The 16,216-nt window shown below is 33.6% G+C and overlaps 1 protein-coding gene across 2 annotated transcripts in view; it reads right to left on the bottom strand.

Moving 5' to 3' along the window:
- The window catches only part of LOC150102025 (lysine-specific demethylase 2A-like), a 478,446-nt gene that overhangs the window by 210,822 nt on the left and 251,408 nt on the right, over nt 1–16,216 (bottom strand). For both annotated transcript variants that reach the window (XM_090400997.1, XM_090400998.1), the window contains exon 4: nt 8,141–8,187. In XM_090400997.1, coding sequence (XP_090257123.1) covers nt 8,141–8,187 — 47 coding nt within the window. The remainder of the gene's footprint in view (nt 1–8,140; nt 8,188–16,216) is intronic.

Below are 16,216 nucleotides of genomic sequence, written 5' to 3'. Positions count from 1 at the left end.
AACAAATCTGAAAACACACCCCAACTCAACATCACCAGAGTTAAAGATCGGTACTATCAACATAAGAAACCTGAATGACAAAGAAATGGAGCTAGCTGAGGAATTAGATAAGTACCAGATCAACATAATAGGGGTGACTGAAACAAAAAAGACAACAACTGGTGAGATCTTTCTGAGCAATAAATACAAAATGTTATTTATATTCATTCAATGAAAATCAAGGAAAAGAATGAGTAGCCATAGTATTCAACACAAAATACGAGGCTAATTCTTCTTGAATGGCAGTCAGTCTCAAGTAGAGTGATGTGGGCAAATATGAGAATGGGGAACTGTACAATGAGATTTATTTGTGCCTATGGTCCCACAGAAGGTTCTGCTAAGGTAGAAGTGGAAGAATTTTTTAAGGCATTAGAAAAAGCAACTGACACAATGAAAAAGGAAAGTTGATCCTTGTTAGGGATCTGAATAGCAGAGTAGGCAATGATTGTCAGACATACAAAAATATTTTGGGAAAATTTGGAGAAAAGAGCAAAGCTAATAATAATGGCAAATACCTGCTGGATTTCTGCTCAGGACATGGAGTGGTTATTACTAACACCATGTTCCAACATAAAAATGTGCACAAATTCACATGGAGAGAAGAGGCAAGGAATAAGAAAAGTCTCATTGACTATTATTGTTCACAGTGATGTTTTCTCCCTGGTGCAGGACACCAGAATGTACAGAGGATTTGAAATTTAAAGTGATCACTATTTAGTCTTGAGCAGTATAAAATTGAATTCCATATTGAAAAGAATAACATGCAAGAAAGTTTTAAAGTGAATAAAAGTTGAGCAGCACTCGGATGTGAACTGTAGACTAAAATACACAAAGATTATTGAAGAAAAAATGAAAGAGTTTCAGAACAGGAATCAAACCTCGGAGATTCAGTGGCAAGCCTTGAAGAAAGCTCTGATTGATTCAGCTAGAGAGGCATGTGGTGAAGTTGTCTGCAAAGATAGAAAAATTAGAACTCCATGGTGGACACAGGAAGTTTAAGAGGCAGTGAAGGAAAAGAAGCAAGCATATCAAAAGTTCCTGGCAAATAAGTCAGCTTGTGCTGTTAGAGAATACAGAGAAAAATGCAAGAATGCTAAACACTGTGTAAAACTAGCTAAACAAAAGTCATGGGAGGACTTTGGCAAGAATATAGAAAATAAATATCAAGAAGGTGGCAAAATATTCTGGAGGTTGTTGAAGAAGCTTAGGAATGGAGGAAAGAGTGCTGTAAAAGGAGTTAGAAATGATAAAGGTGACATGAAAACGGGAGAAAAAGATATCCTTGAGGTATGGAGTAACTACTTTGAAAAACTGCTAAATGAAACACAGTGGTAAAAAACACTGACCAGGCATGCAGTCAGGAATACATATCCATGCTTGAAGTAGAAAAAGCCATCAAAGGCTTGAAATGTGGAAAGGCAGCAGGAGTAGATGATATTTGACCAGAAATGCTGAAGTATGGTGGCATAAGAGTCTTACAGTGGCGCACTGCATAGTTGAGAAAGCCTGGACAGAGGGACGAATTCCCGATGATTGGAGTAGAGCTCTCATAGTACCCATATATAAAAAGGGAAATAAAACTGAATGTGAGAATTACAGAGAATTATTGAGTGTTCCTGGCAAGATCTATGCAAGTATACTTGAGAAATGGTTGAGAAGAATTGTGGAAGAAAAGCTTGGTGAAGAATAAGCTGCATTCAGGCCAAATAGAAGCTGTCAGGATCAGATCTTCACTGTACGACAAATAGTCCAGAAAGCATGGGAATATAACAAAGATCTGTATTTAAGTTTTGTCGATTTGGAAAAGGCATATGACAAGGTGCCAAGAGAGAAACTATTCAATACACTATGGCAGTTAGAATCGAAGGAAGTAAAGGAAGAGGGTTTAATGTTAAATCTGGTGTGAGACAAGGATGTACATTATCCCCTCTGTTATTCATTATCTATATGGATCACATTATGAGGGAAAGTGGTATTAAACATGATATCAAAATTGGAGATGTTAATGTCAGCTGTTTGCTTTATGCAGATGATGTTATACTTCTAAATAAATCCGCTACAAGTCTGCAAGATTCTCTGACTAAAATGAATAACTGTTGTAATATAAAAATGTTGTAATAACTGTTGTAATAATAGATATGGTATGAAGGTCAGCAATAAAAAAACAAAGACAATGAAAATAGGCAGAATCACTGAAAATGTCAACTGTGTTGTGAATGGAGAACCTGTGGAACAAGTAAAACATTTCAGCTACTTAGGCACAATTTTTAGTGAAGATGGTAAATTAAATATCGAAATAGAAAACAGAATCAGCAAAGCTGGTATGGGGGGAAGTCAATTGAATAAATTCATATGGAATAAGAGAGAAATTAGTCGGAATATACAGCTAATTTAGAAACACTAAATTAGCTGTATACAAGACAGTGTTCAAACCAGTTTTAACTTATGGATCTGAGAGCTGGGCAGAAGTAAAACACTTGACCAAAGACTAGAGACCGCAGATATGAGAGTCCTGAGAAAAATTATTGGCATGAACAGATGGCATCAATGGCAATATCATATTAAAAATGAGGATATTAGGAAAGAACTTGACATTGTCAGCATTCAGTAATGCGTTAGCAGAGCTAATCTCTGGTGGTATGGTCACTTAAACAGGATGGGCAAAGAAAGATTAGCAAAACAAGTGTTCTCTGCCAGGTTGGCAGGAAAACGACCCAGATATAAGTGGATTGATACAGTACAAAGTGCCTTAGACGAAAGAAATATAAGATCTGATAATGTTGGAGTCTTGAGAAGTAACAGACTGATTTGGAGGAAAATTGTAGATAGGAAGTTAATAATGATGTAATTTTTTTCATGTAATATTATCATATCCTGTACACCTCTTGAGGGTACATGGCAGGAATTTAATGATGATGATAATGATGAAGAGCTTCGTCTATACCGACTGAGCTACGGAGGCTCAAGCATACTCATAATACCTGGTTTTTGTTGGACATGGTTGAAAGAAGATGAGTGCAGGTAACAGCCCATATGAGTAGACTTGCAATATACACCAAGTGAAAAGCCTTTTCTTTATTTTATTTTTTTTTAGGGGGGGGGGGTATTAAAACATCTAAAAAAGGTTTTTTTCCCCTCACTTTCTAGTTCTAAAGTAATTTCTTTTTTTTTTTTTTGGTGGAATGAGTTCAGTTGTACAGACAAAAGAAAATCATGGAAATCAGGGCATTATATTTCTTCCAGATGATGAATATGTCATCTACTTATCTCCACCAAATTGAAAGTTTAGAATTTGTTGATGTGAGAAAACATTTTTCAAAATTTTCCATTAATAATCAGCACATGGAGGACATAGGGGACTGCCCAGTGCAAGACCATAAAGAAGTTACTTGAAAATTTTTCCATTCCATCTGAAGTAATTAGGGTGGAGATAATGTCTGAATATGAGAAATATCAGGAGTGAACAGATCATCAATGAACTCTAGGACTTCATCTGCGGGGACATGGTAAACAAAGAAACAATATCTAGAATAACTAAAATGTCCAATGGCACAATGGAAATTTCAGATAGTTTCTGCACAACGTGTTCAGAGCTCTTTATGAAGGAGTCCATGTGTCTAATATAGTTTTTAGTGAATTAGAAAGATGCTTGGATAAAAGATGTACAAGTGAATTGATACCATCCACAATCGCTACTAAAAATTCACATGTATACCACAGTGATTAAATTTTAATAATATGTAGATATTTTGTCTTAAGTATCTTAAGACATCATCATCAGTACAGTTATTACAGAAATACTAGGAATTACATTAAAAGGAACAGTTTGTGCACATGCTTTGAATGTAATTCCTAGTATTGTTTGTAATAACTGTACTGATGATGTCTTAAGATACTTAAGACAAAATATCTACATATTAAAATTTAATTACTGTGGTATACGTGTGAATTTTTAGTTATGAATAAAATGTTATATAGGTTTCCCTATATAATAGCATCCACAAATGGTATAAGAGGAATGCCTGCCCTGTAAACCTTACATATTCTATATATGTCATGGAGTTAAAGAGTGCATTGATTTCAACTTTTTGTTGAGATCTATGGGCCAAAGCAAGCATGTTGCATAAAAGATTTTCATGATTTGTCCAAGTAAGGTCGTGGCGTAATGCAGTATAAGTGGACAAATCTGAAAGCAAGAGTGAAATCTATGACATGTAATCAGCTTTATTCATGATAACTGTTGCATTGCCTTTGTCTGCTTTGATGATAATTTCCTTGTTCTTTGTACAACTTCCTTACAATGATCTTCACAACTTTTTGTTGTAAAGAGCATTAGGCTTGTTGATTTGTCTGTTATTGCAGGATAAAAAAGTAACATAATAAGAAGAATTGATCATATTGTCTAAAAAAGACTATAGATCAGCATCTATTATTAAAATGTAATTTCAAGTAAGACAAAGAATCAACTTTCAATAGCCAACCTTGTGGACTGTATCCTATCACAAAAATCACCAAAAGACACCTTGAGATAAATATGTTTAGCTCTTCCAGAATGGAAACATTGCTTAAAGAACAAGGTGATATACCTTTTTCTTGACTTCCCCATCAAGACTGTTAAATATTGGATATCATCATCAAAGATGACAAAGGCAATGTAACAATTATCATGAATAAAGCTGACTATATGTCAAAGATTTCAATGTTACTTTCAGATTCATCCACTTAGGCTCCATTAGATCACGATCCTACCTGGACAAATAATGAATCAATATTATAAAATAATAACAACAACCATAATAATTATTATTAACAGTTTATGGTGATCACTTCCCAGAACTTTGAGAATGGCATGTAATCAGGGTGGTTGAAATTCCAAATGATATTGTAAAGTTTCATAAATTTCAAGGAACAGACAATCAAATTTAAATCTGCTGGAATGAACTAGCTTGGCTTGCTTCCAAAGAACTCGCTGTCTGGTGTCAATGGCATGGCAAGCAAGGCCAAACTTCTGATTCTAAAAATTTAATGTAGTCTGGATGTTCTCTGATTCTGATCTTAGCAGAATGGCCAATCTGTCAAAAATGAAAGTTGACAAAACAGGACACTTAATAGACAACTGGCAGTGAAAGATGTGGTAATTTATCCTTCAGAGATGGTAGAAAAGAATATAAATCAAAAGCAGCATAGATGTTTCTGAAAGTCTTTTGCATGTGACCATCAGACAAGTGGCTTGAACTAAGTACCATCTTTGGTCTCTAGAACAGGGCACCTGGATTATCATATTCTTGGCTCATTTATGGTACTAATGTGTTACAGATTAACAGTCCTTCATGGGTGAGATTCCCATAATAAAACTCTTCCACTCATGATATCTTCTTCGTCAATAGTTCTAAAAGCACACAGATGTTTGTCATTTATGCAAATCATATCAGAACCTATTGTTAATTCTTTTATGAAAAAACTCGCATGCAACCATTCTCAACACACGATGAGATGACACCTTTTTAATTTCAGTTTCTTTCCAGTCTCCTAATCCAAAACATGTGTAAAGAATGCTTCACTGAAACAATTCTTAACCATTTAACACCATAACTTATCATTCCTTCTGAAACGTAAAATAGTTATTAAAAAGCATACTGGAGCATGTTTTCACCAAAATCTCAATCTTCCTTTTCTGCTTATAATATTTTGGGCTACAAAGCATAAAACCTGCATGCAAATTATCAGTACATCAAAACTGAATTTAAAAACAATAAAGGTAAGAAACATCCTGTTCTTTATGCTTTCTGCTCCTTTGCCAAAAATTTTTAGTGTAATTTTTATATAATTCTGCCATTTGGTTGTCTGGTGACTAGCATATCTAATAACAGTAGTTTGTTCTTATTTTCTGTTTTTTTTTTTTTTTTACCAGAGGTATAGTAAATGAGGTCTAGTGGAAAGAACATGGAAATAACTGATACAAAATGAAGTACAGATAAATCTCCTTTAATAAAATAAGCTATCAATACTTAATATAACTCTTTAGAGAACTGCAGCACTGATAAGTTCCTCCATCTAAATATGTGAATACAATTAAGTCTTAAGATTTTTCAGAATTTTTCTCTGTAGACAAACAGCAATACTCTGGCAATGTTGAACCATTTCTACTTGTCCTTTCAGTTTTATATATCTTTGTACAACTTTATGTTATTTTATAAAGTTAACTTTATAACTTTATATTTATATTTTTGTTTATATAACTTTATCTTTCAATGATTTCTGTTGTGATTCTGATATATTGGAGAGAATTGTTAAAAATGATATCAGAATTGTGGAATACATTATGAAGACAGATTGAGAATTTGTAGACTGCAGACACTAGCAAATAGGAGAAAGAGAGGTGATATGATTGAGACTTACAAACTTCTGAAAGGGTCATACAGGATTTCAATTGATGGAATTTTTCAATTTATGGAGGGTGGGGAAAGGACGAGAGGGCATCCTTAGAAGCTAAGAATGAAGACCACCAAGAAGGGTGTGAGGGCAAGATTTTACTCTCAGAGGGTGGTGCGTGATTGGAATGAATTGCCATTGGATGTTGTGAGTGCAAGCAATGTGAATGAATTCAAGAATAAGTATGATAGCTGGTGTGTATAGTATGTGGCCTCCCTCGATGAGTCTCTGACTGCCTGGGGGTCTCTCTTAATAATAATAATAATAATATACATCACATAAGAAAACTAAGCATTGGGGTATATCTACTTGACGTTAGAATTCTCAAATAAGTGGCACAATTAATTAAAGTCAACTTTCAGTACAGCCATTATCATCATTATTTTTCAATTCACACAAAAAACACAAGGAAATTAAAGTAAATAATATTTATTTAAAGGCCATATATTTCACCCTGAAAATTACAGGGAAGGCCATCATCAGTGACGACGTTAGTTAATTACAAGGTAGAATGCGAACAATGGATTGATTTGAAACAGTGAGAGCTATGCGATGTTATATATTACAATGCAAAAGAACAACAGATGAAACACTGTATTATTAGTTATTAATTAACTGGATTAAATAGGATTAAAAGAAAGTGCTCTGATTCAAGTTCACAGGGGTGAAGTAAGACTTCAGCACTTTCTTTCAATGAACATTTGAATTTATAGTGACAGAGATGAGTAAGAACATTTCAGAACATAGGACATTGTAGTCCACATCTATTCCATGTTGTGCAAGACCATATTTCTAAGATTTCCTGTTGATGATGTAGGACTGGTGTTCTTGTATTCTCTTTTCTAGTGAATGCCCAGCTTGTCTGAAGTAAGGATAGTGACAGTCGCAAGAGATTAGTAGACGCCAGGAAGAGCAAGAGGGGAATGTTTATCTTTAGAAGATGGAAGCCATGATGATAGTTTGTTGACAGGAATAAACTACATTTATTCCTGTCAGCCATTCTAACTTCAGACAAAATGGGTGTTCAGCAAAAAAGAGAATACAAGAACACCAGTCATACAAAATCAACAGGAAATCTGACAGGAAATATATTTTTCACTTATTTTATTTATTGTTATTATCTGAGACCTACAGGAAGTCAAGGATTCATCAAGGGAGGCTATAAATCAACCATACCAGCTGTCATACCTTCTCTTAAATTCATTCATGTTAGATGCACTCACTACCCCCCCCCCAAAGGCAAACTATTCCACTCACTCACTGCTCTGAGGGAAAAATCTAGCTCCTACCCTTTTCTCAACTGCGAACAAACTTAACTTCCATGGTTGTCCATATGTTCTCTCCCAACCTTCCATATAATGAAAAATTTCATCATATGATATCCTATAACATTTTAACATCCTATAATATTTTCATGTATCTCCATATGAATTAAAGGAACCTTATGGCACAAGTATCTCTTAAACAACAATCATCATTATTATAATGAATTCATTCAATATAACAAATTACTAAAATTTTATGGTCAAATCCTCTGCTTTATATAACAAATTATTCATATCCCTGTTTACTTGTTATATGTAAATATATTCTTTGTATATACTCTATATTTAGCATAAAAATAAATATGTTTTAATTATAAAAAAAGTTAATAAAAGGTGGAACTTACCAACACACTGTCGGACATCATTCACTGAGAAGCTACTACTGGGCATCCTGAAATTTTAAGTTAACTGATTAGAACAGTTTCTAGTCGAACCAAAGAAATTATTTTTAAGAAAGGGTACCCCACCAATCAGCATATTCATTTACTAAATTTTACTCTGTCATTAAAGAGAGGAACAGAATAAAATCTGCCAAAAAAAGATAACAGCAATCCAAGGGATCATTTGCAAAGGTGTTTAGCAAATACAGTATCACATGAAAAATATAGTGCAAAGAATATTAAAAAGATACAGAAAATATTAAATGCAATAAAATGGAAATGAAAAGTGTTGAGGAAAAAAGAAAGTTATGGATAATTTTCTTTTAGCATAATATATAATAATAATTATATATTATTATTATATATTATGTATCATTAAAGATAATACTGGTCTGAATTTTGTTATTATCATTTCTATTAGGTATCTGAATATCTTGTGGTAACTTACATGAAGTTACACAGAAACAAAAAAGACCTATGGACTAAATTCAACAACTGGATCTGTTTCTAAGTTCTGCTCTCAAAAAAGCCTGTTTCAGCAACTAACTCTGATAATAAGAAGTTTTCTTTAAACGACCAGAAGAAATTGATTTTTAATTGCAAAACTCAGAAGAAAAAAAATGAAACATACAAACACATACAATGTTTATTCTCATTCAGTATAGCAAGAAAATTATGCTTAGCTGACAGAAATTACAAAGGGTTAGTTGGTTGATTGACACAAGCACACAAGGTAAAAAAATACGTAGCTAAATAAGTAAATAACGTCTTATGTACAAGAAAATGCAGTATATACATATAAAAGATATATATGATCTGATGTGTTGTACAAATTAATTTTTGGTAAAAAGTTACAAACTTCATGAATTTTGAATGCATATCTAGATAGGCACTAATGAAGTTCAGAGTAGCTTGCTCAATATATATATTTACCATTAATAAATAACTATTCACATTTACAAAAAGATAGACCAATATTATAGAACATAATTATTATAGAAATGAGGTTTTTTATCATTCAATTGTTATCATTATATTTAATAAAATAATACAAAAAAAGCCACTGTTTATTCAATATAAATACACACAAACAAACAAACAAACAAACATGAATCTTGGACAGATCATTTAATTTTTTAGATTCACACTGTAGCAATCTAGAGTATACACCACTGTATAATACAGTAATCAGTATAGAATTCTGTAGAAAAAAGCAAAATGTATACGTAAATAAATATACATAAATTAAATGTGTGTGTAAAATTCAATTTAAATATATGTAAAATGTTATTAAATGTAAATGCAAAGTAAAAAAAAAGTAACATAAGTAGTACAGTAAAAAAGTAAAAAAATGTTAGAAATATGTAAAAAAACTATATTAGAATTCTATCTAAATTTCGTTGTAGTTTTATATATATGTAATTTATACATATTGCCAGCCTGATTGGCCAAATGGTTAGTGTATCCATTCTCCAGCCAAAAGGCTGCGGGTTCGAATCCTGCTGAGGGCATGGATGTTTGTGATTGTCTGTGAAAATACTAGTGGTGGTCGGCAATAGATGGCGTTGGTGTAGTAGTGGTCAGTTGGATGATTGAGTGGTGGAGACAGAGCTGTAGAGCAGGTGCCCTCCCTCGATGAATCTTTGGACTCGCTGGAGATGTCAAATAATAATGATAATACTATATTGAAACGGAGATGCATAATGTATGTATATACTTGTACTCTATATATGTATGTACTTGTACTCTCATAAGCATACATGTGCATAATGAAAACAGCAGAAATGAATAATAAAAAAAGTTTGAATTTGAAAAAAAAAATATATATATATATATCTCCCTGAGTATATATGGCTTAGCCAAATTAGTAAAAATTGTATTCCACTCTCAAGTGAAGTGCAGACACTCCACTAGAAGATGACATATTGTAAGGTGACTGTTACAGTGTTCAAACATTGGTAAGTCATCTGTCATTGGTAGATTAGCATGTGTAAAATGAGTGACCTATGCAGAGCCTAGAAAGAAAAATTTCCCTTTTCTGTTTCTACTTACACTGGACTGCCAAAGCATAATTTCAGACTTAATTTCATGCAATTTATCAGTTAGTACTTCATGTCAGGATGACCTGCCACTGATCAGCTCAGTTTTATTAACTGCTATATTTTGTAATAGCAGAAAGATAAACAGGATCCAAGCTCATCTAGCAGAATCTACGAGGGTGGTCTGAAATGTTCTCAGCCTCGACCATAGATGGCAACACTATCAGCAAGATTTCTTTTTCTAAGTTGGTATATCTGTCATAAGCATCCATGTGAAATTGTAAGTCATTCTATCAAGTAGTTTGTTCTATACAGCTGTCTGAGTATTGTGAAGAAAAAGTGTTGTCTGTATCCCTTGGATACAGACAACAAGAGATTAAATTGAAACGGAGAAAATTGAATATCGTGTGGTTATAAAATTCTTTGTAAAAGGTTTACCACCAAAAGAAATTCATTTGAAGTTTATAAAAGTTTATGGGCACTCTTCTCCTTTGTTTTTGACAATTAAGAAATGGGCTGCTGAGCTTAAACGCGGGAGTACCAGCCTTGAAGATGATCCACGTGAAGGAAGTCCAAAAAGTGCAACAACAAAATCATTGATAAAGTGCACAATATGGTGTTGGATGACCGGCGAGTCAAATGCATGAAATTGCTGAGACGATAGGCATTTCAAAAGAACATGTAGGATATGTTTTGCATGAAGAATTGCAAATGAAAAAGCTTTGCCCAACATGGGTGCCACGTTTGCTCACAGCAGATCAAAACCACACATGAAAATCTCTGAACAGAACAGTGCTTGGAGCATTTTACAAGAACAAAACTGATTTTGTGGGTTGATTATTACTATGGATGAGACTTGGATTCACCATTACACACCAGAATCCAAACAGCAGTCAAAACAGTGGACAGAAGCCAGTTGTCAGAGCCAAAGAAGACAAAGTCGGTTCCATCAGCAGGAAAGGTCACAGCATTGATGTTTTGGGATGCTAAAGGCATTTTGTTTATTAATTGTCCTGAAAAGGGTAAAACAATAACCGGAGAATATTATTCCGATCTTTTAACCAGACTAGATGAAAAAAATTAATGAGAAAACCTGGTTTGCAGAAGAAAAAAAAATCATCTTTCATCAGGACAATGCCCACAAAGGTTTGGTTTTGGCAATGGGAAAATTAAGGGATCTGAACTATGAATTGAACATCCACCCTATTCCCCAGATTTGGATCCCTCTGACTTCTATCTCTTCTCAACACTAAAACTCTTCCTCGCTGGTCAGAGTTTTTCTTCGAATCAAGAGGTGATTGCAGCTGTAGAGGGGTAATTTTCAGATCTTACTGAGAACCACTACAGGGACGAGATAATAGTGCTGGAGCATCGCTGGAATAAATGTATTAGTCTTAAGGGAGATTATGTTGAAAAATAAAAATAATTTTGAAATTATAAATTCGTTTTTTCATTGTTAGACTGAGAATTTTTCAGACCACTCTTGTATAGTCTCATTTCTTTTGCATTTATTTATTTTATTTATTCCAGGCACAAAGAGACACAAGAACCTGTAACCCATCAGAACTCGGAGATGTAGGTAAGGAATGAGAAAGAAGATTTGCTTGTTTTTGATATTGCATTATGCCTATATAATACAAATATATGTACCTACCTCAAGTCAATCAGATGAAGAATGAGACAATTTCTCTGATGATCTCTCCAAAACTCTCTGGGATAGTACATGTCATTGGAAAATTATTATGGGATTATATTAACTGTAAAGTAGGCAAGAAACAATAAGGAGAAAGTGCTTTAGGTGTGCAAGACATGGAACAAAGGAATAAGACAGGATAAAGTCAGGGATTGTATATAGAAAATACTTTCTTTAAAAAGTGAAGTAAATAAAAATAGACATGGATATCATCAAATTGAGAAGTTTTAATGAACCTGATTATGTTATGGTGCACAAAATGGAAATACTGCAAAATGTATCTGTTGCCAACGAATTTAACTATGATAGTGACAGCAAGGATAAATAAACATCGAGAGAGAGAGATTGAAATTTGTAATAAAAAAAAACCCACAATAGAAAGTGAAGATATAACAAACCCTAAAGAAAAATTTGAGGAAATAATGGAAGGAAAGAAGTATGAATGAAGGAAGCAGCTTTAAAAAAGTTACCAAAAATTTAAGAAAATCATTACCAGTAAATTTCTGTGACTCACACTCACAAAAGGTCAGAAACTTATAGTAAGCTACTCTTACTATAAGTACTCTTGTTGGGCTAATGATTAAAAAAAAAATTTTTTTTTTTTCAATTTATTTCTTGCAGAATCCAGAAAACTCTACTCTAAAGACCATACACAAAACTTTTCAAGTCTCCATTAAGCAGGATGAGAATCTCACAGTAGACAATGAAATTCAACACCCACTTAAAGCCATTTAAAATGAAATATCAAAACCATAACCACTTGGTTTAGTTAGCAGTTACCCCTTGATCAACCAGCTAGAAAATTTGATGTAACTGAAGTTAAGGAGATATTAATTGAATCTCCCACAGCTGTACTTTCTGAGAAGGGGGTACGGTTCAGAAAAGCCTGCTTTACAGAATACTTGAACAACTTATAGTGGATCAACTCTATGAGTATACAAAAAATGCCAAGAAGATATTTGTTTTAACATTCTATCCTTACATTTTACTACATAAGAAATAATGTTCCTGTATTTATTCAAATATTATCCTAAAACAAACAGTAATAATTTGTTCGTGAAATATCTTCATGAGATTTTTTGTATACTGAGAGAGTTGATCCACCATAAGTTGTTCAAGTATTCTGTAAAGCAGTCTTTCCTGAACATCCCTTCCCCCTTCCCACAAAGTACAGCTGCGGGAGATTAAATTAATATCACCTATAATATTTAATTAATTAATTTTGAGGTAAAGGTTATATTCAAAAAGAATATTCCTTCTATAATCATTTCAGGATATTTATAAATTTAATGAAAAAAATTTTTAAAAATTAATACCTATGATGCAGTTAGTGATAAAACGTATCATCATAATCATCATCAAATTCCTGACATGTACTCTCTAGGGGTGTACAGGATATGATAGCACTACATGAAAAATTTACACCATTACTAACTTCCTATCTACAATTTTCCTCCAAATTAGTGTATTACTTGAATTACTTGATTAATTCAAGACTCCAATATTATCATTATCGGATCTTATATTTCTATCGTCTAAGGCACATTGTACCGTATCAATCCACCTATATCTTGGTCTTCCTCTGGGTCGTTTTCCTACCAACCTGGCAGAGAACACTTGTTTTGCTAATCTTTCCTCGCCTATTCTGTTTAAGTGACAATACCACCTGAGATTAGCTCTGATAACGCATTCCTGGATGCTGACAATGTAAACTTCTTTCCTGATATTCTCGTTTTTAATATGATATTGCCATTGATGCCATCTGTTCACGCTTCTCATATCAACGGTCTCTAGTCTTTGGTCAAGTATTTTACTTCTGACCCAGCTCTCAGATCCATAAGTTAAAACTAGTTTGAACACTGTCTTGTATACAGCTAATTTAGTGTTCCGACTAATTTCTCTTTTATTATATACAAATTTATTCAATTGACTTCCTACCATACCAGCTTTGTTGATTCTGTTGTCTATTTCCATATTTAATATACCATCTTCACTAAAAATCGTGCCTAAGTAAGCAGAAATGTTTTACTTGTTCCACAGGTTCCCCGTTAACAACACAGTTGACATTTTCAACAATTCTACTTATTTTCATTGTCTTTGTCTTTTTAATGCTGACCTTCATATTATTAATTATAATTGTTGTAATAGTTATTCATAAACTGAATAACTATTACAACAGTTATTCAATTTAGTAAGGGAATCTTGCAAACTTGTTGCAGATTTATTTAGAAGTATAACATCATCCGCATAAAGAAAAAAAAAGCTGACATTAACATCTCCAATTCTGATATCATGTTTAATACCACTTTCCTTCATAATGTGATCCATATAGATAATGAATAACAGAGAGGATAATGTACATCCTTGTCTCACACCAGATTTAACATTAAACCATCTCCCTGTACTTCCTTCAATTCTAACTGCTGACTTACAACTCAAATACAGACTAATCATTGCTTGGTATAATGCCCCATTGACACCATATAACTGTAGCGTAATGAATAGCTTCTCTCTTGGAACTTTGTCATATGCCTTTTCCAGATCGACAAAACTTAAATACAGATGTTTGTTAATCCTGACAGCCTCTATTTGGCCTGAATCCAACTTGTTCCTCACCAAGCTTTTCTTCCACAATTCTTCTCAACCGTTTCTCAAGTATACTTGCATAGATCTTGCCAGGAACAATCAGTAGGGAAATACCTCTGCAATTCTCACATTCAGTTTTATTTCACTTTTTATATATGGACACTATTAGAGCTCTACTCCAATCATTAGGAATTCGTCCCTCTGTCCAGGCTTTCTGAACTATGTAGTGCAGCCACTGCAAGACTTTTATACCTTGATACTTCAGCATTTCTGGTTGAATATCATCTACTCCTGCTGCCTTTCCACATTTCAAGCCTTTGATGGCTTTTTCTACTTCAAGTATGGATTTGTATTCCTGACCGTATGCCTGTTGAGTGTTTTTACCACTGTGCTATCACTGCTTGTTTCATTTAATAATTTTTCAAAGTAATTACTCTATACTTAAAGGTGACATGAAAAAGATATCCTTGATCATCTCTAACTCCTTTTACAGCACTCTTTCCTCCATTTCTAAGCTTCTTCAACAACCTCCAGAATATTTTGCCACCTTCTTGACATTTATTTTCTATGTTCTTGCCAAAATTCTCCAATGACTTTTGTTTAGCTAGTTTTACACAGTGTTTAGCATTCTTGCATTTGTCTCTATATTCTCTAAGAGCACAAGCTGACTTATTTGCCAGGAACTTTTGATATGATTTCTTCTTTTCCTTCACTGCCTCTTTAACTTCCTGTGTCCAACATGGAGTCCTGATTTTTCTATCCTTGCAGACAAGCTCACCACATGCCTCTCTGGCTGAATCAATCAATGTTTTCTTCAAGGCTTGTCACTAAATTGCCAAGGTTTGGTTCCTGTTCTCAAACTCTTTCATTTTTTCTTCAATAATCTTTGTGTATTTTAGTCTACAGTTCACATCTGAGAGCTTCTCAACTTTTATTCGCTTTAAAACTTTCTTACGTGTTATTCTTTACAATATGAAATTCAATTTTATCCTGCTCAAGACTAAATAGTGATCACTTCCAATTTCAAATCCTCTGTATACTCTGGTGCACTGCACCAGGGAGAAAACAAACATCACTATCAACAATAACATAGTCAATGAGACTTTTCTTATTCCTTGCCTCTTCTCTCCATGTGAATTTGTGCACATTTTTATGTTGGAACATGGTGTTAGTAATAACCAGTCCATGTCCTGAGCAGAAATCCAACATGTATTCGCCATTATTATTAGCTTTGCTCTTTTCTCCAAATTTTCCCAAAATATTTTTGTATGTCTGACAATCATTTCCTACTCTGCTATTCAGATCCCCAACAAGGACCAACTTATCCTTTTTCATTGTGTCAGTTGCTTTTTCTAAAGCATCAAAAAATTCCTCCACTTCTACCTTAGTAGAACCTTCTGTGGGACCATAGGCACAAATAAGTCTCATTGTCCAGTTCCCCATTCCCATATTTGCCCACATCACTCTACTTGAGACAGCCTGCCATGCAAGAAGATTATCTTCATATTTTGTTTGTTGAATACTATGGCTACTCCTTCTTTTCCTTGATTGTTGTTGCCTGAATATAACATTTTGTATTTATTGCTCAGAAAGATCACACAGGATATTATAACATAGAACATATATAAATTAGAATAATTTAATAATTCCAGTTTCAAAAATTTTGGCAAAGTAATTCAAATTATCATTAACAGTTGAAAATGTACAGACATATAGGATGGT

This window comes from Typopeltis vanoorti, chromosome 11 (genome assembly GCF_054136105.1).
Source record: "Typopeltis vanoorti isolate ZY-2024b chromosome 11, IOZ_Tvanoo_1.0, whole genome shotgun sequence".
In the NCBI taxonomy this organism is placed as follows: Eukaryota; Metazoa; Arthropoda; class Arachnida; order Uropygi; family Thelyphonidae; genus Typopeltis; species Typopeltis vanoorti.
Note: the sequence above shows the minus strand (reverse complement) of the source record. Positions and strands in the feature narration are given on the sequence as shown.